A 21,952-nucleotide genomic window follows, 5' to 3' on the forward strand; every position below is an offset into this window, starting at 1 on the left:
TCTCCACTACGGCGGCCCACCCGCTGTGGGATGCCTGGCTTTCACCTTGGGGATGCCCAGTAGGGGATATCTCACAGGGAAAAGCCAGGACGGGTTCCCAAGGCAAGCGCCTTGATGCCTTCGGGTGATGCGTGCGCTATATAAGTCGCAATACATTTACATTTACATCAACAGCCACTGTGTCGATCTTGGAGGCCAAAGTTTCATACTGCTGGCCCATAGACGACTTCATGCTTGCGATGGCGCCCATTACATCTCGCAGAGTCAACTCTTCCATTTCTGGGGGGCCACCTCCGAGGTCCTCCGGAGTTTTGCCAGTCCCGCTGGGGGAACCCTTGGGCGCGTATATCGATCCATGATGTTGGATTGAGTGGCACCACCCCGAGACGTGTTCTTGGTCGTCCGTTTATCGCTTTCAGGTTTGCCCGCCATATTGAGCTGTGCGCCCCAAAGGGGCTTTTGGGACCTGATGCGAATGGCTCCTCACGGAGAGAAACTGCGAAAAAATCAAAAATGCAGGGTGCCGGTCAGGTTCAGTTGAGCAAGTTGGCTCATTGACCGGCAAGAACAAAGGACAGCCATCTTTCAGCGGACGAGAGCAGGAAAATCGAAACCGAAAGTAGACCATGGGTAGCAGTCTCCTTCCATCCGCCGTTGTTGTTCAACTACCCCCCGGGAATTTCAGATGCTCGAGTCCCAGGTTGTCCAACGGTGTAGGCCTTCAGGCGTCAGGACAGAGTATTTCAGGTGTCCGGCGCCGATTCAATTTTTGAAAAGGCCAAGTAGATCAGGAGAGTTACAGCTACAATGACCCGTCGTTAAAAACAGGATCCGTGACAGGATAGATGTAGGAGGCGGCGAGGGTCTCGGGAGCTCTCAGCTCACGCGACCATCTTGGATGTGCGCTAAGCTCCTCCCCCATATGGGGGCATATTGCCAATAAAATGACGAAGCGTGTCGTTAAGCCAAGAAGGCTAACGACATGCTTTGTCACTTTAGAAACGCAGGGCTTCACCATATTTACTAGAATATGGTGCAGTCCTGAGTTTCCCCCTGCGCTGGCGCTAACTTTAGCTGTCTAGCGCCAACCCAGATGCCTAGCGCCAATGCAAGTTAAGTTAACTGGCTTAACGCTGCCTTGAAAATAAGGCAGGCCCCTATCGTTGTGGTGGCGATAGGGGCTCGTAAATAAGCCATGAAGTGTACACAGGCTGGATACTTGTCAACTCGAGTTTCATAGCTCCATGATGGTTTCACTAATTTCTAAGGTGTTTGATACCAAACACCTTGTATTAATAAATCCTCAATGATACCAAAGGTGGGTTTTATTAATACATTCACTCAGAAGACCCTTTTAGAGAGTCCCATGTAAACCTACCAAGCACTGATGGGGTCCCTAAATTGTTTTTCCCGGTCTGTCACCACCAGACAGGTTTTTTACATCATTGGGTGAGAACCATTGCTCTCAGAGGACAGACACAAATTCTCTTGGTGGAGTTGCTTCCAACCTCCACCAGGACAGGACAGCCTTCCTGGGCGGGAGCTTCAAAGGTGATGCCACATTTAAAATCCAACCCAGGAACCTCCAGATAGTGGGGGAGGCCAAGCCCCCTTTCCTGATCCATGTTTGGTGGAAAGAAAGGTTGGAAAATTAATTAGATTAGGAGGAGGGTCGCCACTTAACCTACAGCACCCCTAGGGTGGTGCAGGTGATGTTAATCCCTCTCCTGAAATTTCACCATCTTGGGATAGTGGAGAAACAACTTATCAGGGTAAGAGTACTGCCCCTTCCCACAGGAAGTGGTCGTTAGACGGTGTAGGCACCCTAACCGTAGGTAGCCTATTGGCTTCTACCTGTCTCCCCTTGTAACACCCCTAAGTTCAGTATGTAAGTGGCACCCCGAGGCCTGAACATCAGATTCGATGGACAAAAGAAGACCAAGAAAATGAAGGTCTGTTGCACAGGTACTGGAGCCCTGCTGCAGAAGAAAAAGGAGCCAAACCCTTCCTACTGCCTTAAGGACTCGACAATCACTTCCTGCTGTGTTGTCCTGAACATGAAAGGACTCCGGGAACCCTGGAGCACCTCCAGCCTTCAAAAAATGACTGAGAAGCTCACTTGGAGTGAAGGTATCTCTCCACTGCACAACACAGGCACCAATCCATTAATGTCCGGTTTGTCGACTTGCTGCTCCCTGAGGACCTTGACACAGCATGGAAAGCAAGAAAATGTACAATAGTTCCAGAGGATTAGAGCTATCTATCAAACACGGAGATGAAGAGTCACCACTGGACACCAAAACACCAGAAGCAGGCACCTGTTGAGGGCCAATGAGACACCCAAGATCACCACTTCAAGTTGCGTGCTCCTGACGGCGACGATCTCAAGACACACGACGCCCTGCTGACCTGTTCGCTCTGCACCTGGCCCCAATGACCCTGGCACCAAATAACCAGCTGTGCTGCCATGGTCCTCAAGCCCTTGCTCCCCCTTCCTCAAAGGAGCTTAACCTGACTTACTTGTAAGGCCTCCTGTGTAGTTTACTTTCAAGTGGCTCTCTTCGTCTTCAAGACCATCAGCAATCTGCTTTTGGCTAATCCAGGTCCAGAACGTCTCCTGCTGGAAGTTTGGACCTGGACCTGACATCAACCTAAAACAAGAAGGTGAACTTCATGAAAGCATTGCCTAATTTTATATTAATTTTTCTACTTTTCCCCCATTATTTCCTACGGTGCATAATTGCGCACAAAAGTGATGTATTGCCCTAATTTTGAAAAATTGTAACAACAAATGTTTTTACCTTAGAACTGTGTTCTTGGTCTTAAAAATTGAATACAAATCAATACTATTTTCATAATTGGTCTTGGATGTATGCTTGAGTGTGTGTCTCATTTATTGTCTCTCTGATTACAACAAATGCTTAGTACTAGACTCTGATAAGCTTAACTGCTCGCCCACACTACCACAATAAAAGCATTAGTATTATCTGCTTTTTACCTCTTTATAACAATTGAGGATTCACTGGACTCTCCACACAGTGTACTTCATTTTAGTCCTATATGCAAAGAGCCAGCTTCCTACACTCTGAAAATAATGTGTGGTGTCAGGCCAGAATGTTGGAACCTGTGAATCTATCTGTACTTTCTTTGGATGAATAATACTTATTTGCAGTTGTAAAACCAAAAACCCAACCATTGCTATCCATAATAGTGAAAACAATGTCAGTAACCTCAGAGGTAGTTTTAAAACTAATGCTAATACCAGCATTAGTATGCTGAGCACATCAACTACTAGAAGGACCCTGAGTAATAACATCAGTAATAATACTAGTTACGATTAACGCTGTCTTCATTATAGGGGGTGAATTTATGTTGACGTCTTACATTGTGTCTGAGTGTTTCGCAGCTTCAACGCCTAGTCCCATAAATTTGGCTTCAGATTATTATTGTATGATTACTGCTGGTACAGCCTCACCTTCATTGAAGCTCTTGCATATTTCGTCTAGACAGGAACAAGCTGAAGTGTGGGGGTATAGCAGAAAATGTATGTTAGATTGCCATTGAAACCATTTCAAAATTATCCCACTGTATTCATTGTGTCTAATTCGTTTCCAGTGCTCAGTATTTCTTTTTTTGCAGTGAATGTGTGGTGTTGCTCTTAATTATTTTTCGTATGCCTTTTAGGTTTGATTTGTGAATGTTGCTGTTTGTTACATTGATTAATGTCAAATCTTTTGGACAGAAGAGAATAATCGGTTCATGCATGCTTAAACCAGAATCTTTTTAAGTCTGGCATCGGCAATACCTTTTCATTTTACTAAAATTATTTGTATAGTAAACTTGGTCATAGAGGCTTTTCGCAAGCCCTATTGTCCCCTCTTTTTGTCTACCAAAATCACAGGCAGATACCCAAACATTCACAGCTTGTCCGCACCTCAAAAACATTTGCACACATAGTCCAACACTATACACACATACACACACCTCCACATTCCACCTAGACCCACATGCCTCTCACACACATACAGACCCATGTCACATAAGAGTGACACATTTCACACATACATCTTTTCCACATATCACCAACCACACACATCCTACATGAAATCTCTCACAACCTTTAGACACTACATCCCTCACATATAAAAAGCACAGCACTCATATGCACAGGCCACAGATTCTTCACAAGTAGACCTTTCCCACATACACCCATAACCTTCACACAGACTTTCTCACCCGCCTCACAAACTTTCCGTCAGCCATCGCACACCAGATTGGGTTTTCTGAAGAGGCGGCGGAGGCCCAAAAATAATTTTGCCATATGAGTATACTGGCAAATAAATAATACAGTGTCATCAAACAAAGTTAAAATGTTACAATGCTTTTTGCTACTGATTGCTAGTGATGCAAAATGAGACAAATAAAACTGTTCGTTTTGCTTCTTGGATGTATGTGTTTATGTGCTGGGAGTTCTATAGCGCAAACGTAGCTCAAGAGCAACAGAACAGGGAACGAGGGCATGCCCCCCTGGGAATACAATAATTGGGAGAAGGTCAAATGTGTGCACTGTCACGTCAGCGGAAGTGCTCTTTGAAGATTTCTGTCTTCAGCTTTTTAAAAAAACAATTAGCAGAGTTGGTACTGATAGGCTATCAACAAGCATTTGCAATGCAATAGGTCTCGCACACGAGTTTAAGCTATTGCCATTGTAAATGACAGAGCCTTTTATTTATGTTTTAAAAACGAAAACAAAAATAAAAGGCATTGTTATTTGCAATGTCAGTAGCTCAAAGAAGCGTACATTTTCCAAACCATCACATAGATAAAAGGTTTGAAATTTACAATGCCAATAGCTCAAACGTTTGCAAATGCGAGACCTATTGCATTGCAAATGCTTGTTGTTATTCCCATCATAGCATACAGCATGGGGCAGCCCACTTCAGCCATTGGTTAACTTCACTAAGAGTTAAGGCATTCTTCTCTTTCACAAGGAGCACAAAATAGTTCCTTTCAGTGCCAGCGGACTACTGTGGCAATGTGTGCTTTTTTAAGAGTGAAACCAAAATTATTTTTCATTTCAGTCAGTTCTTTTAGATTGATGAGGGTCCAGCACCTTCCCCAACAATAACGTTTTGGAAAAATAGAACAAAACAAAAAAAATGTGTTAGCAAAGCCAAAAGGCTGGCAGCCAATGCCAGTCACTTAAGCTTTACCAATGTTTTTTTAAAGCAACCCTTGCCCTTTAAAGCAACTGTGCATCTTTAAAAACTATGGGGCCAATTAGGATGGCAGACGGAAAACGTCCGGACCGCCAGTCTCGCGAGAAATGACCGTCCGACCGCACCGTGGGGAAACCGGCGGTGCTATTAGGATTACCCTCCAGAAAAACCCGACCGCGGCGGACGGATGTCTCCAAAGACCGCCGACCGCAGAAGGAACCATAGAAAAACCAGCGGCCACGGATGGAGTGGCCGCAGTAACAGGCCCAACCGCCGACAGTGCAGCGGAGTGACCGGCCGCACGATTAGGATAACACCGCCAGAGCAACGTAAAGAATCACGCTCCGTAGCGGAAAATAACATCGACAAATGTAAGTATCAGCGGAAGGGCCAAAGCTAATCCACAGCAGCGGTCAGACTGCTAAATAAATGGCGGCCGCAAGGTACCATGCAATCCAGCAAATCAGGACCCAAACCTACCATGAAAACACCCCTCACCCAATAACCCACATCAAAAACACACCCCCATGTTGGAAAACCTGACAGGCAAGGGTCCACATCCACTAGAGCTGGGTCCATGGCGATCGGGTCTGTACGGTGGGTCTCGTGGTAATGCTTTCCGTCTCCGTTGTGGTGCTTCTGATGTCTTTAATATGGAGGTGTTTCCGCTGCGGTGTTCTGGTTTGTTTGCGACATTGTAATATTGCGGACGGTCGGGACGTCATTCCGCACGGCGGGGAGCCTGGATTGGCTCCGTCCGCCGTGGTGTCTGCTGTTTTCCCGCGGCGGTTCACGTTTTTACGCGGTGGACGGTAAATGTGCCCAGTTCCCCTTCCTAATATGGCGGATGGAAGGCCCGCTGCTGGCGGACGGTGAGGTGCATTTTCCGCCGCCTCCAGCCCAGCGGTCATGCATCCGTCCGCCATCCTAATCAGCCCCTATATTTCCCACTTGGGACCACATGATGGGAGCAGCCAGTTGCCTGCTGGGCCACTGCCTGCTCCTGCACAAGTCGCCTGTATGACACCCAAAGCAGGAATTGGTTAACAAGGCCAGCTTCTCCTTTGCCAATGGGTTACTACCGTTGAATCAGTAACTTATCAATAGTTTGCATGACTAATTACAGTAACAAACCATTGATGCATCTAATTGTCAAACTCAATTAGGAGGCAATGCTCCTTTTACTCCCCTTCCTAAATATGATTCTGAACGAGTTGGTAAACTCATTTTGCTATTTAGAAATGCTTTTCTGATTTGCAAAATGGGTTTAGTAGATTGGAGCAAGTTAGTTTGCTGTTGAAAGGAGGTGGTCATGTGTGAAGGTGGTCATGTGTGGAGAAATGGTATAGGGCAAAAATAGTAGGGGGCAACAATGGAAGTCTTGAGGGACTCCACTACAGAGATGGTAGACATGGACTGGTCAGAGCACCAGGAGACTGGAAAAGAACATTTGTAGATGAAGGAAGTGAACCACTCCAGAGTAGTCCCTGCATTACCAGCAGTGTTGAGTTTATTGAGGAGGACCTAGTGGTTGATAGTGTCAAATAAAGCCCAGCAGTCTAGATGAATGAAAAAGGGTGAAAGTCAGTTGTGATGTGCTGTCGTAATCAAGTTGGAGATGTGAGTGAGGGTTATTTCTATGGAGCAGATGGCAGAAGCGTGTAGGAGGGTGTAAGTAAAGGGTCAGTAACAGAGATGAGTGTCCACCCTCTCATTTTTTCAAAAGAGATTTGTGCAGGGCTGATTGTATTTATTGCTACACAACTATCACTGCACAGATGTAATTAGTTCTTCTTGTCACTCGTAGGCTAAATAAGGATATATATTCACTGAAAATAACACAAGTTAAAGTCAGTTACGGTTGAGCGAATACAAAAAATGAAAAGTCCTGAAATTCATCATACAACACATGATGCGCACCATGAACACAGTATGCTTGATTCACCTTCCATGTACCCATTTTGAGCTGTGGGTAGGGGCCAGATATTGCCTGTCATGTACGGCTTTCAACTTTGCACAGTGGACAGTGGCATAGCTAGCACTAGTGCCGCCAGTGCAGTAACGAACTGTGAGGGGGCCCCCCTGCAGGGTACGTGAAGGGGCCCCCTCCGGACTCAATCTAGAGCTCCCCAGCAGAAGTGCGGTACTGACGGGCCCCCTGGAGGGTGAGGTCCCCCCGCACCACGGGTGCTGCAGGGGCCTGTGTTACGCCCCTGAGTGCCACCCGTGGTGGTCACTGCTTTTGCCGCCCACGGCGGCTGCGTGAAAGAGGGGAGGTGCGGAGGACTGGCGGTTTTTGCGGTGCCTCCCGCTGTGGCCACATGAAAGAGCAGTAGGGGTGGAGGCCACCGCCTCCAAAACACATTCCGCCTGGGGCGTATCGCCCGCCCCCCTTTGCTACGCCACTGGCAGTGGCTGATGCCTGCCTGGCCTTTGTCTAGGCCATTGCCTAATCCAGTTTGCCTAATCACCAAAGGCAGTCACCCCAGCTATGGAAAGCCTTCATCCATACACAGCTGGGAGATTTCAGGGGTTCTTCCGTGGCAAACCATCAAGGTGGATGCTCGTATTGGAGCTGAAAGAAAAAAGAGAGCATCCATCATGCTCAAAAGTAAACTCAAGCCCCAATGGTTCCCTTTTTTTTGTCTTCCTTTCATGATCCATAGTCCTCATTAAGCCTTTTTAGGAGAACTGCCACTTGCTTGGGAAGAAAGTGAGTGTCCATCAGGATCAACTCTCACTGCAGTGGTCCGCTGGGGACAGTTAGCTCCATCCCCTAATAATATTTCTATTAAGTGCAATATCCCTCTCCTTTGAGCCCGCCCCTGAGTGCGAAAACCTAGTGTACTGCCCTCTGCCATTCTTCCCAGATTGATTCTACTCCTTACAAAGGTACTGGGGACCGATCCCTTAAAAAGAGGCTCTGCCCTTCCACATTTCGGTGAAAATGCTTTAGCTATTATGGTGCTGCTGTGGTTTCCCGCTGTCAGTCTTTTATGTCCAATTTTCCTCTCCCATACCCAACAGCCCTATCATACCTGCTGTGGAATCCAACCTGAACCTGGCCTGTTGGCAGAGGACTCTGCTTCTTGCCGGCAGTGTTGGTGCTGCCAATGTCGTGACAAGACACTGATTCACAAGCTCCTCCCAGACATCTCCACGCCTCTAAGGGCATCATTTATGGGGTTTTGAGGTAGGGCACTGCAGCAAGTCACCTTGCTCCGTTGCCCTAGGTCAAGTGAAATGGCAGAAATGAACTGATTTTATCCAGTATGGTGCATTCCTGTCCTTTCCCCCAGCACTGTGGCCCTTTTGGCAGCCTCGTGTCAATGCAGGCACCCTTGCACCATGGTTTAAGGGTAGGTTTGTCGTCAGAAGGGTTGTTTTCGTGTGGGAAGGGGCAGCTTTCTACACAAAAACAATTCTGAGAGGTGTTTTCCTCTTTCCATGTGTGCTGCAGAATACAGCACACATGGAATGAGGAATAAACAAGGAGAAATAAAGTTATTTCTCTTCAATACACCTCACCTTAGGAGGCATAAAGTTTTGGTTCATCCCCAGGTTTACATGGTTTTGTATATCTGGAGAAGCTTCAAAATCCATGGGTGTTGCGTGGGAACACCCACTGCAATGTCCATGGAACGCCTCCTGAGCGCAGAGGAAGGCAACCCAGCGATATACGCTGCCTTACCTTACTCCATATCTATAAGGCCATTCGGCAGGGAAGGCTCCCCCACGTGGGCATTGGAGCGTCGCCCCACTTCTTTCTCGCAGTGCGAGAAGCAGAAACGTAAAATGGTATAATTACCATTTTATGTGTCTGCTTCTCGCACTGCGAGAAAGCAGAAGAGGGTATGCCTGGTTGGGGGTGGGCAGATTGGGGAGGAGTGGCTAGCCCAATGTTATGGGTGCTGACTGTTTGTCCGGCCCCAAGGCCGGCCAAATCAGTCATAGCACAATCCGTTTTCTCCTTGCAGGCTGCTGCGCTGCCTGCATGAAGAAAATGGCCTCCCCATAGACGCCTGTAAGGACAGCGTCCTAGCCAATCACAGCGCTGCCATTGCCGGGTTGTGATTGGCTTAGGGGAGGAGAGGGAGGCTGTCTGCTTCTGCTTCCTGTGAGCACTGAGCAGGAGACGTGATGCGGGATTCCGTGACCGGAGGCGAAGGTAAGGTTTTTTTAAATTAAATTACCCCCCTCGCGTGACCCCTTCCCCGCGTGACCCCCACCTGCGAGTCATGCCAGCCGCGACTGCCATTCGGAGCCACGCAATGTGACTTTGCATGGCTTCATAGAGATGATTTCAAGGTTTGAGCCATCATAAATTCAGGGCACAGTAAGTAACGAATGGGCCTCTCCGGCTGGTCCAATCTCTTGCCTTTACTTTTAGAGTCTTCCCTACTAATGGTCTCTTCTTCAGCATGTCACACCCTCTCTCTAAGAAGGTGTTTGCGCTCCTAAATTCCTCCAATTTCATTTTCTATTAGTAACTTTCTTGCTCTAGGATTTAATGTTATTTATTGAGCTCAGAATCATTTGACTCATACCAGAATGCTTTTTAGTTTTGGTCCCAGAAGTAAAACCTGCGGGACTGTCCTAGCCTTTAATCTTTCCAAGTCGAGTTTAAAAGTACCACCAGTGAATTGGGTATTTGTGCATTCCTGTGCTATTTATAAAGTGAAAACCCAGTCAGAGGCAACATCACTCTTACCGAGTAAGCGTTTACCGATTGGGGAGAAAAGAGGCAAGTGAGACGTGAGGGAATAGGGACATCCCAGGCTGTAACTGATATGCAGCCACTATGATAGTTACATACCACATCAGCGCTATTTCAGAATGTTAGGCCCTCACATTGGTATTTGTTATGCAACGAGGTTGCTCAGTGGGTTAAGTGTGCACTGCTGGTCCGAGTTTGAATATCTGCCAGTCCAATACAATGAATTTAAATCTTTCAGATGTTGATAAAATGAATACCATTGAAATGGGTAAAACTAGCAGCTGTTGCTAACCGCAAGTATAAAAAGAACTGGTCAAGGTCCATTCTTATCATTAAGGGCCCTATTTACAGTTTGGGGGCGCGAGTCACAATACTCCGTCATAAATGTGGGGGATGCCCCCTTCCAAGTAATACAACCCTAAGAGAGTTGGAGGAGCTTCAGGGGAAATATTTGGCAAAAACGAATCATTCTAAAAATCTCAGTTTTTTATGTGAGGATTGGTTTTCACTGACCAGCACGATGCTACATTTCTGAGACCCCACAAGGGCTTAAATCCTAATCCAGAATTTACCCTCGAGAACGTTTAGTCTGGCTCTTCTGCCAAAACGTGGCCTTGCCAGTGTAAGCAGAAAGTTCAAAAGTGTAAATGGACACGCATGTATAAACAACCCAAGACGAAAAATTATCAGCAGTTTAGAATATGTATTGTTTAGTAATTTACAACTGCAAGCATAGTTTTGTCAGGTTCATTTGTCATCATTGATTGGTTTAACATTTCCTAAAATGCTTGTTTAGATTTGTTAGAGTGACTGAGCATTCGCTTTTTTTTCATGCAGGCATCCTCTGTTCGGGCGAAACGTCCCCTTGTCCAGTGGATCCGGGTTCATCATGTCGGACTTGGGTTTGATTGTGACCAATGCTCACGTGGTGTCCAGCAACAGTGCGGTGTCTGGCCGACAGCAGCTGAAAGTGCAGCTTCAAAATGGGGATACTTATGAAGCAACAATCAAAGATATTGACAAGAAATCCGACATTGCAACAATAAAGATCCATCCTAAAGTAAGTCATTCATGTTTACCTACTTCGATTAAATACATTTTTTTCTTTCATTCCTAATGTTAAATCTCTGCAGTCCCGAAAAGAAATTAACAGAAATCTATATTATTGTGAGTGACAAAAGAAAGTGATGTAGTAATTGGATCAGCCACTTGTCATGTGGGTTGTGCTCCTCCCATGACCCACATCGTAAGCATGTCCTTGGAATTGGCATCACTGGAAGTTGCCATACATGGCTTGCTGTAGGTTATTAATTCCACCAACCATATGCCTTGGGGGTCTTAGCTAACAACCCCCACTGACCCCGAATCCATAATTTAGAGCCTTAGAAAGTGACATTACTAAAAGTGGCCACACAGTGGGAGATGTAAGTGCAGTAGACATCGGTTGGGTCTAGGCTCAACCCATTTCACTTTCACCTCTCAGTACAGTGAATGGGAAGTAACATTATTGGAAGTGATCATGAATGGAGGTGTCATGAACTACTGCCCTTTATATCTATTCTTCTGAACGGTCGTGCGACTAAGTTATAGATCACATTTCTCAATGCAGCAAATGAATTTGCAATCCCCAAGGAATGTTATGCTAGACACACCAGTGGTGGCTCTCTGTTCATTGATCCTGGGCTACGCCCTCTTTCTTTTTTGGCAAATCTTTACTATTCCAAGAGTAAATACACTCTATTATTCCCTTTTGGTGGAATAAACAATGGTGTCCAGCAACAAACAGCCTGAGGCAGCTAGTGAGGCTATCTGAAGGCTGGTGCAGGTGCGTTAAAGCGCCTGCAATGGCCACCAGAGAGATGACACTGGTCTGCAGAAACTCCAGCACTGGCCCCAGGGCCCTCGCACGCTTCAGTGCCTCCCCCATCTGTGGCGTGCTAAAGTGTCACAGCTAAAGGCAGCTATGGGCGCTAAAAGCTTAAGCTCTGCAGTGCCTATGGGTAGACACCAGTCTGACTGTCACTCCACCCTTGTCCTACTTATCACAGAGTTAGGAAAGGGGGAAAGGGTAGTTGAAAGGGCAGAGACTGAAACTTTGAATCTGCAACTACGCAGGTTCGAGGTTTAAGTTTCAAGCTCCAGTGCTGGAAGCAGGCCTGGCTCCAGGAATTTTTATTTGGGTGGGCCAAGGGTACATTTGGGTGGGCCACTACCGTCCCAATTTGTATCTTCTGATGGTAGCCTACAAGCCATAGATTACATCATATCTACTTGCCTACTGTCACTATGATTCAAGGATTGCTTCTGTGTGTATACAGAACATGTGGAGAGTTATTTATTGGTGCCCCACCATTGACCTCTTTCTCTGTAGATTCCTTTACTACAACCCTCCAACAGTGCACTCCATCTCTTTGTAGCTCCTCCCCCTCATTACCTCCTCCTCAGACTCCCTCACTACCACCGTCCACCAGTGCCCCTCATCTCTCTGTATCTCCCACCCTCCCCCCATGACCTCCTCCTTGGATTCCCTCACTGCCACCCTCCAACAGTGCCCTTCATCTCTCCAAAGCCCCTCTCCCTCATGACCTCATCCTCAAATTCCCTCACTACCACCTTCCAACTGCGCCCCTCATCTCTCCAAAGGCCCACCTCCCCATGACCTCCTCCTTGGATTCTCTGATTGACACCCTCCACCAGTGCCCCTCATTGCTCCATAGCCCAGCCCCCCCATGAACTCCTCATTGGATTCCCTCATTGCCACCCTCCACCAGTGCCCCTCATCGCTCCATAGCCCAGCCCCCTATGACCCCCACCTTGGATTTCCTCTTTGCCACCCTCCACCAGTGCCCCTCATCGCTCCATAGCCCAGCCCCCTATGACCCCCACCTTGGATTCCCTCTTTGCCACCCTCCACCAGTGCCCCTCATCGCTCCATAGCCCAGCCCCACATGACTGCCTCCTTGGATTCTCTCATTGCCACCCTCCACCAGTGCCCCTCATCGCTCTATAGCCCAGCCCCCTCCTGGCCTCCTCCTTGGATTCCCTCACTGCCACCCTCTAACAGTGCCCCTCATCGCTCCATAGCCTCTCCCCCTGATGACCTCCTCTTCGGATTCCCTAATTGCCACCCTCCACCAGTATCATTCATCTCTCTGTAGCCCCTCTCTCATATTCGATTTCATTTGTTGTATAACGCTACTATAGTGTAGGGTGTCATAGTACTTAACATCATGCACACATTATGCAGAGACAATGAATCATACAAGTATGTAAATCAGCCTATAGGGAAAGTCACATAAGCCAATGAGGATTACAAGGTGTAGGAATCACATGTCATCCATAATGGTAGGCAATATGTTTAAGGAGGGTTTGGTCTGGAGAAGCATAAACGCAGAATTGAAAGCATACCCCAGTATTTGTGGGGTTGGCTTTACTGATTAAAATGAATATCTGCCAAAACAAACTCTTTATAGCAACATTAGAGAGAGGGATTGTAACTTCTGTACTGCAAGTAACCCATTGAGCTATCCACATAACATACAGTTTATCTGCATTTAAAAATTATGAACAGACAAAATTTTGCTTTTTAGTAGTTGTGTCTTGCATCCGTCATGATAACGATACAACGATATAAATTAAATATACACAGCATACACAAAGTATGTGTTTAGCTGAGCCCTCACAGACTTTTAGAATATTAACTAATATACACACATCCTCGAAGCATACACAAAGTATATAAAGCTGGGCCTTCGCAGATTTTTAAATAACGGAGCAATAGCCACACATTCTCTTACCTGCTCTGTTCAAACTCTGTGCCACAGCCAGATCTGATAAACAGCTGAAGGGGTCAGCCTGACCTCACTGCGAGGGCCAAGGTTCATGTTTGGGTGGGCCTGGCCCACCCGGCCCATCCTCTAAAACTGGGCCTGGCTGGAAGCAGAAAGAAGCAGCAGGAATGCAAATGGGACCTTCACAGCCAGCCAGGTATGTAAAAACACTTTTAAAAGCTGTGGGCGTATGAATGAATGTGTGGGTCTGTGACAGCGTGTGTGTGAGCAGAACTGGCATAAGACAAAATGATGCGTTTCCCTGCAGAATGTGAAGATCGTCCCCTGAGTCTCTCATATCTCATAGATATTCATGGGTCTTGTGCTGAATGGGGGCCCTCTAAAGAATTTGGATCTGTGAAGCATTGGGGGCCACCAGGCACTGTAAGGGATGCAGGGATCTGTGTTACGCCCCTGCATGTCTGTGTGTCTGCTTGTGTGAGCCACTCTGTCAGTGAAGAAGTGGATCAAAGTGAGTGTTAATGAGTATTAGGAAGAGAGAGTACAAGTGAGAATGAATGAGGGTGAGGGAGAATGACTGAGCATAGCAGAGTGTTACTGTGTGTGAGACTGAGTGAGTCAGAGTCAGGTCACATGACCGCTCTGAGCTTACTTGCACACTGCCGTTCGCCACGCACCTGTGCACAACCACAGACAGCACCAGGTATTCACTCGGCCTGCTCTTCGCCTGGACCGCGTTTCGAAGCCAGGAGCCGAGATTCCCTCGGACATCGTAATCACGTAGATTGCAACCTTGGCTCCGTCTTGATCCATATTAATTTCCATATTAAGGCATCTAATTATCTTTGAGCGGTCCCGGCAGTCAATGTACTTGACCTTCTTCGGCACTTGTCAGGCCCACAAACCTCCAACCTACTTATTCGCTCCAACCGTTTTGGACCTTCGGTACTCCGGTTTCGGCTATCTTGTGGATACTTTCCTCCAGCAGGAGCCCCACTAGCCTCTCACAACTACTAGCCCCATACTTCGCTTTATGTATACAGCATGTCATTTTAATGTCCTGAAGATGATCCCACTATTTATTTAAGGGATCGAAACGCCGTCGACAAAATGTACACCATATGCATCTACTATACTGCCATGTTAAGTATGGAATGGTGTCCCCACGTTATTCTGTCTGTTTTATATTTAAACTTATGGGCAGACACGTTTCCTTTGCCTGAACCCTTCCCTTACTGTTGTTTGTTTGTTTATGTCAGTAGGACGCAGGCTGTGTCCCACTTGGATTTCTTCCCTTACTTTATGTTATACATTTATTGCATGTTAAAAACCTGTCTGGCTGGACAGAAAATATAGCAATGATTGAGTCTATATTGATTTGTACTATACCAGACTGTCTAGGGACCATTGTGTTTAGAAATAGTAACGTACCCAAGGTCCCTGACCAATTGCATATTCGGTTCCCTTGTTTTTCTCAACAACACTAACCCAGAACACAGCCAAATTGCACAAAAACAACATGGCTGCCTTTAACTGCTGCAAAGGCAGTCATTAGCCAATTATATAATGCCTTGTTATCAGCATGAACTGTGGTAGTATTGCGAAAATACTGCAAAACTACTGCCACAGTTTCATGGAGATTCGTCAAAAGGGCGCACAGTTATTAAGGGGCAAATGTCCATGGAATTCCAATCTCTAGTAACCCTAACTATAACTACAGAGTGTATGATGATAAATGTTCCAGTTAGATGGCAGTCTCTTTCGAGGATTCATTCTACTGTTAACTTTTAGAATGTATACACAGAGTATTTGTTATTGAAGGATTTTAAGAGGGTGAATCTGTTGCATGACATTTAATATATTCTAAACCAGTAGTGCCCAAACGTTTTAAGACCATGACACACTTTTTAGAATGACAAACCTTCCCAGCTCACCTACATTTAATGGACATCAGGAGGGGCGATTTTTGAATGAAACTAAAGCTGTGTGGCAGCACACTTGTCATTTACAGACAGCAGATTTTCCATTGCAATGGCCACTAAGTTTCAACAGACATACAGTTTTACTGATAGAACTATGCAGTACACAAATGATAATAAGTGGAGGTCAGGTTTCTGTGAATATTTATTATTTGTGCAATACCAAGTAAAGTGTCTTGATTTGTTTTGATCCTAATAAAATCTCTGTTTCCAGCATACTTCAGAATTACAAAAAAAGTGCTTCTTTTTTAACTGTATACAAACTGAATACAGTTAATTTACAGGTGTTTATATTGTGTTGTGTGTTGCAAAATACCACATCCCAAAGCCTTTCGATTCAAATTCCCTGTAGTCCAGCAAAATTGCCACATAATTCACTTTAAAAACTCCTCTCACTTTGCCGTCAGAGAAAGAAATGTGAACACCGATCCTGCAGCAATGTATCAGAAGACAGAGCCTGACATTGGACCTTTGTCTTTGAAGCACCGACAAATATGACAAGTTAAAATCAGAATTTAAAGGCATCTTTATGTATTGCTCCCTCTTTCCAGACCCACCAAAAATAGCTGGGTTGGGAAACCCTGTACTGAACACCACAAAATATGATGAGAATTGTGCCATCATTGTAAACTTCACTAAGGCTGTTGTCTAACTGAATGCTTACATGCAAACTGTATTAGAATTCTAGAAAACGAGATACAAAAACCTCAAATTTGATATCAGAAAATTAAAGACTACATTATCTCTAGAGAGTGTGTTGTCTGGCCTCCTTAGCAGCACACACAGACTTGGAATTCACCTTTTTGTGCTGTCACTATGTAATGGCCTGTAGAAGCATTTCAGTGTGTTATTTTTCAGAACTGTGCGGTGTGTTGCACCTATGTTTTAGCTACGCCTATTTCAAAAATGATATCTAATTGACTGTAATCATTGCTTCCAGAAAAAGTTGCCTGTTTTGTTGCTTGGTCACTCGGCTGATCTACGACCTGGAGAGTTTGTTGTGGCCATTGGAAGCCCCTTTGCCTTGCAGAACACTGTGACGACTGGCATTGTCAGCACAGCACAGAGGGATGGGAAAGAACTTGGCTTGAGAGACTCTGATATGGACTACATTCAAACGGATGCTATTATCAATGTAAGTATGACGTGCGGATGTGGAAATAAATGTATTCAATTGACGCAATGAAAGCCCTAAATGTACTAGTGATAGATGACTAGCTACAGGTGTGACATGCTCTGTAAGCAAAAACAAGCCATCGTCTAGCACCAGTCTTGCAGAAAAATCTTTTTATACCAATGTTGTTTTAGAAAGTAGAGGGAAACCATTTTGGACAACATATGGGCTTTCTTTTGACTTTGGCGGTGTGGGAGCAGGGCTGCCATGATGCCATCCTGCTTCCACACCGCCAAAATAGACAGCCAGCCAGATTACGATGTTTTTGTATCTGGCGGGCGGTTTCTTGAAAGGTCCCACTGCGGTGCTTATGAAAAAGGCACCACAATGGGAACGTCAAAGGCAGTTCCTGCAGGAACTGGGGTGCAGGCATACGGGGGACACAATATGTGCCCCCCTGCATGCACCCCGGGGCCCTGAGGCAACAGGAGGCCCTGAAGGGCCCCTTTGTTTCCACACCACCACACTTTCATGGCGGGCTCACTGCCATGAAAAGTGTGGTGGTGAGGAAACAATTAATATGCTTGGCAGTGCCGAAGGGGCACCAGGGTATATGAACCAGGATAACAAGGGTATATGAAACATGTATTGTATGGGTGGATCTGGTGCAGACTAGTCTGCATTTGTATTATCATACTCAGAACATACATGTTACGCTAGTGCATGCCAATTTTCTCTAATGGTTTTGAAACCAGTGATCTTATTGTACCATTCAAAATCTAAAATTGACAGATAAAATTGAGGGTGCGGGTGATATTGACAAAAAATCTATGAATCTAAATCAGATTAGATGTGAAAGTTCACGAGTGTAAGAAATCAAAACAATGACATTGTGTTCAATATTCCACAAGCTACCCTTTCTTGCCTAATATGTTCCTGTCCTAGAGTGTACTTGGTATTTGTTTATGTAGGATGCAGGATTATGTCCCACAATATTGATGTGTTTCGACGTTTTTGAATAATTAAATTGACTGTCTGGCTGGACACTCTTAATACAGCACTGATTGGAGTCTATATTTATCCTGATGACCATACTGTTATTTTTAAGGACCATTGTTCTGATACTAAACTGTTACCCAAGGTCCTTATCTACCTTTCGGGTTCCCTTGTGTTTTTAAAAATATGAAGTAAAAGTCAATGGCAGGAAACTCCACCGCCCCCTTTGAAGCTCGGCAGTACTGTTCACTCATTTGATATCCTTTTTTTTATGTTACCCTTGCCGTTACCCTTGCCTTCGGAATTTTGGTAAAAGGTAAAAAGACTTGCACTTCCAGACATCTAAATTATAGAAATGATCAGTATCAATATGACAATAAACCACACCAAACTATGTAAATAATTTCATATCATTTTATTCAGTTGCAAAAATGTGCTTAGAGATATGACACATTAGTGAGCAATTAACTGCACAAAAGTGAAATAAAATACTGAGAAAGAAACTCAAATTGTGCAAGTAGTTACTAAGGAAGTTGAAAAAAATCAGATACTTGGTGCTGGAGCTGAATCAGAAGCTCAATCTTGTGTGAACTATATCCCATTCCATGAATGGCCAATGAGCAAGGATAGTACTGACGTGTTACTTACCTGACTGGCAGAGGAAACCTTTAGCCCTGGTGAGGATCCTGCTCAAGTCATTTTCCTGGGGTCAAAATACCTTTGTTTATACATTTAGTGATAAATATTGGTTTCTAAAGATTCTTTCTCATAAATGATTCCAAGGAACCATTTTAAATTTCTCTATATATCCTCAAATAATCCAGATTCCTAGGAATATAGGGTTTCCACATGTTTATTCATTTAGAACTGCAAGGGAGCAGGAAACAACACAAGTACTGACTGCACCAGGCTGCTACCCCTGCTACTGCAGGACACCTAGCTCAGCTAAAAAGGCAGGGTTCATTTTATGACAGTGCAGATCCAAAATGGTCACCTGGTCACCATGTGGCTGCCATGGATGATGTAGTCAGTTATATTGTTGGTGTTGTTACTTGACCCATAAGGAGGCCAACAACGGTTTGAACAGAGTCCTTCTAGACCAGCATCCTACATGATGAAATCCACTGCAAATGGCAAACACTGGTTGAACCTCCATTGCTTCCTGGCTAGTCATATCTTTTAAGTCAACGTTTATTGGCTTGTAACCCAAAGATAGTAAAGGAAATATAAGCAAGGTTCTGAAAATTGAGATTTCATTCTACAGACTTAGGTCAATGATCCTTCATAAGTGTAAATAGCATGTGATAAACTGTGTTTTCTTAAATATTTTATAATGGCATTCTCTAATATTGAGACTACTCAGTATTGTTTGTTTACCATTGCAGTAGTAAAATTACTGAGTAAAGGATGAAGACTATCACTCTCTGAGTATGGAGTGCACAGGATATTTTAGGGAAGACAAAGGCCGCTTCTCAAACTAAGACAGAATTCAGAAGAAAGATGAACACAATAGGAATACAAATACCATGAAAATTAACTATGGCGTATAGGAAAACAATAGTCATCGTACACAAGACACAACCATGTTACTTTTGGAGCATCTGGCTGTTAGCAGCCGCATTGCAGGAGATAAGCTCTGCCATGTTTAACTCTCATGGTGATATTTTTCCAGAATCTATGCATGTTCAAAGTGGAAAGCACACAAAAAAACACTAAATTTAACCTTTAAAACATTTCCTTTGAAGATTTGATTGCGTGCTTATTTTTTGTTTGCTGGTGAAAAAGTGAAAAGAGCTTGCTTTCATAGCAGTTATGTCTAAGTGTAAACATGCCTTAGAATATTCCAGCAGCTGTTTTCAGATCTGGTTCATTGACACCAACTGCAAAAAAACACCAGACTTTCCCAAAAATAGCCCTTGTCTTCAAGGTATGTAGATGTAGAGCTAAGAATAGTAAATGTACCTTTACCTACAGTATTATAACATACATCTATTTGCAGAAACATGTCTACTTTAGGGCGTGCATTAACCCCATTAGATTCCTTGGCTGACTTGGATGCATTTGACCATTGGGTGCAATTCAAAAGACTTTCCACATCGGTCAGGAACAGTGGAATAGTGATGACCAGGCTTGTGCTATTCCTGCAGAACTGCATTGGGGCTCTTCCCCCTCAAGATTGCTGACATGAAATCTAGTGTACATCAGTACTCTACAATGTCATCAACGCTATTGAACGCTTAAATAGCCCCCCTGACTGACATGTTAGATTCCTAGCATATTGGATATCACTTGTAAGTAGATGACAAAGAGTTCTCAAACTTGAAGCTAAGCTTGGTAACTTGTTCAGCATACCTAGATGCCTTTCAAAGGTCCATCTTTATGCAGAATAATTTTCTCTGCCTAAACAGGAAAAACGGTAAACATGCTCCTGGGTCCTGTAATCCACACTCCCTCCTTCTACCTTGGCCAGATGAATTGGGTCCCACACCACCAATAGTTACCTAGCATTTACCCTGCCCCAAAAATACATTCTTTCTCAAAAACAGCATTCCACCATTCTGCCTGATAAAAGGGACTACTCTAAGAAAATTGCACTAATCCATACTGGGGTCTTTTCACACTTGTATTATTGCAACAACCTGCACACTGACCCTCTCTTTATAACTCTCTCAAAATTCTATGAAGCTCCCCTGTTTGTTGTGAAATGGCACAATTAAATCTCGCTGGCACTGAAATCCCTTCATCGGATCCCAGTACATGATAGAATAACCTACCAAAACGTTTTCTTGTTGCCAAGGCAATCCAATGCTACTTCTCAAACTATCTTGCAAAACTTATCTCAGGTCCACTAACCAGTGCTTATTGTCAGCTCATCTATTTTGCTATAAGAGATATGGTGGTATACCCAGGTCGGCTCCCTGAGGACTTACCTACCTCTACAATTGAGACAGCAAATTACTTCTTCAAATGCAGAAGATAATTCCAGACCAGCCTCTTTACCCTGACATTTAAATGAAGATACCCTCATCTCAACACCTATTATAGTTGTATTGCTAAGTTCTGCTGGACCAAATGCTCCATGGAGTGGTAGTAGCGCTATATAAATGTGACTTTACATTACATTACATGTCTAAGACTGGCTTTATCATCATCACCCAGAACTCTTGCTGTTCTTCAAGGTATTGCCATCATACTCAGGAAATATTCAACACTGTTTATCTACAGGTACTGTCCATCCGTGCAAGTGATTGACCAGTTCCACCCCACTGGGTTCTTCCAAATGTACTTGATTGCAACTCGCTATTCCCTGTAAAATGTAAGCAAGCTTTGAGACCACCATAGGTTAGTTAGTTGTGCTTTTCAAAAACTCTGATAAAATACAATAATATACAATAAATAAGCAGAGTTCAGACTTCTAGTATTGAATCAATAAACTTTGATTTAAAAATAAGTATGCTTAATATATTAAATAAAACACATGTACAGTCACAAACACAGTTAATATATTGCCTGTTTAGAAAAATGATACCATCCTAAAGGCACACAAAGCTTCATAAAAGAAATCCCACACTTGAAAGGCCAAAGTTGAAATACTTCAATACACAAATGAAGTATTGTGTTTCTTAAAAAGCCAAGGGATTGTTGGCCAAAATGTATTATAATCTAAAGTGTAGAATGTTACATTTACTAATCACTTAACAGTGTTGATGCTAAACTTATATCTAATTTACCCTCTTATCCGCGCCGACTTTTGGACGGGGAGCAGTGTAGTCTCTATCAGACTTTGGTGCTCCCCACTGGATCTGCCTCTCTATTTTTTAAATCTTACCTTGGAATATTAGATTAGAAGCATTTCTGCTTAAAGAATGACAGGCAAGGACTAAAGTTAAAAATTTACTTAAAGAATATCAGTTACAGAAATGCATAAGCTGGGCCATCAATCAATTAGTTCTAGTGAGTATACAAATGATAGGGAATATAGCAAAGTTCTACTTGAAATCCAGCATAAATTTGCCTTCTAGGAATGGGGAAGGGATCTTCTCTTTTGCAAGGAGAAATCACATTCTTATTTAGGGTTTAAACAAAGGATTTAATATATACGCCACATGAGTGCATGGTTCGCAGGCTTTTCACCA

At 44.3% G+C, this 21,952-nt stretch overlaps 1 protein-coding gene across 1 annotated transcript in view; it reads left to right on the plus strand.

Moving 5' to 3' along the window:
• The window catches only part of HTRA3 (HtrA serine peptidase 3), a 241,653-nt gene that overhangs the window by 131,390 nt on the left and 88,311 nt on the right, over nt 1-21,952 (plus strand). Inside the window, exons 3-4 of the mRNA XM_086964137.1 lie at nt 10,774-10,996; nt 16,647-16,841. Of these exons, the coding sequence (XP_086820263.1) occupies nt 10,774-10,996; nt 16,647-16,841 (418 nt within the window). The remainder of the gene's footprint in view (nt 1-10,773; nt 10,997-16,646; nt 16,842-21,952) is intronic.

This window comes from Lissotriton vulgaris, chromosome 3_2, assembly GCF_964263255.1.
Source record: "Lissotriton vulgaris chromosome 3_2, aLisVul1.2, whole genome shotgun sequence".
NCBI lineage: Eukaryota > Metazoa > Chordata > Amphibia > Caudata > Salamandridae > Lissotriton > Lissotriton vulgaris.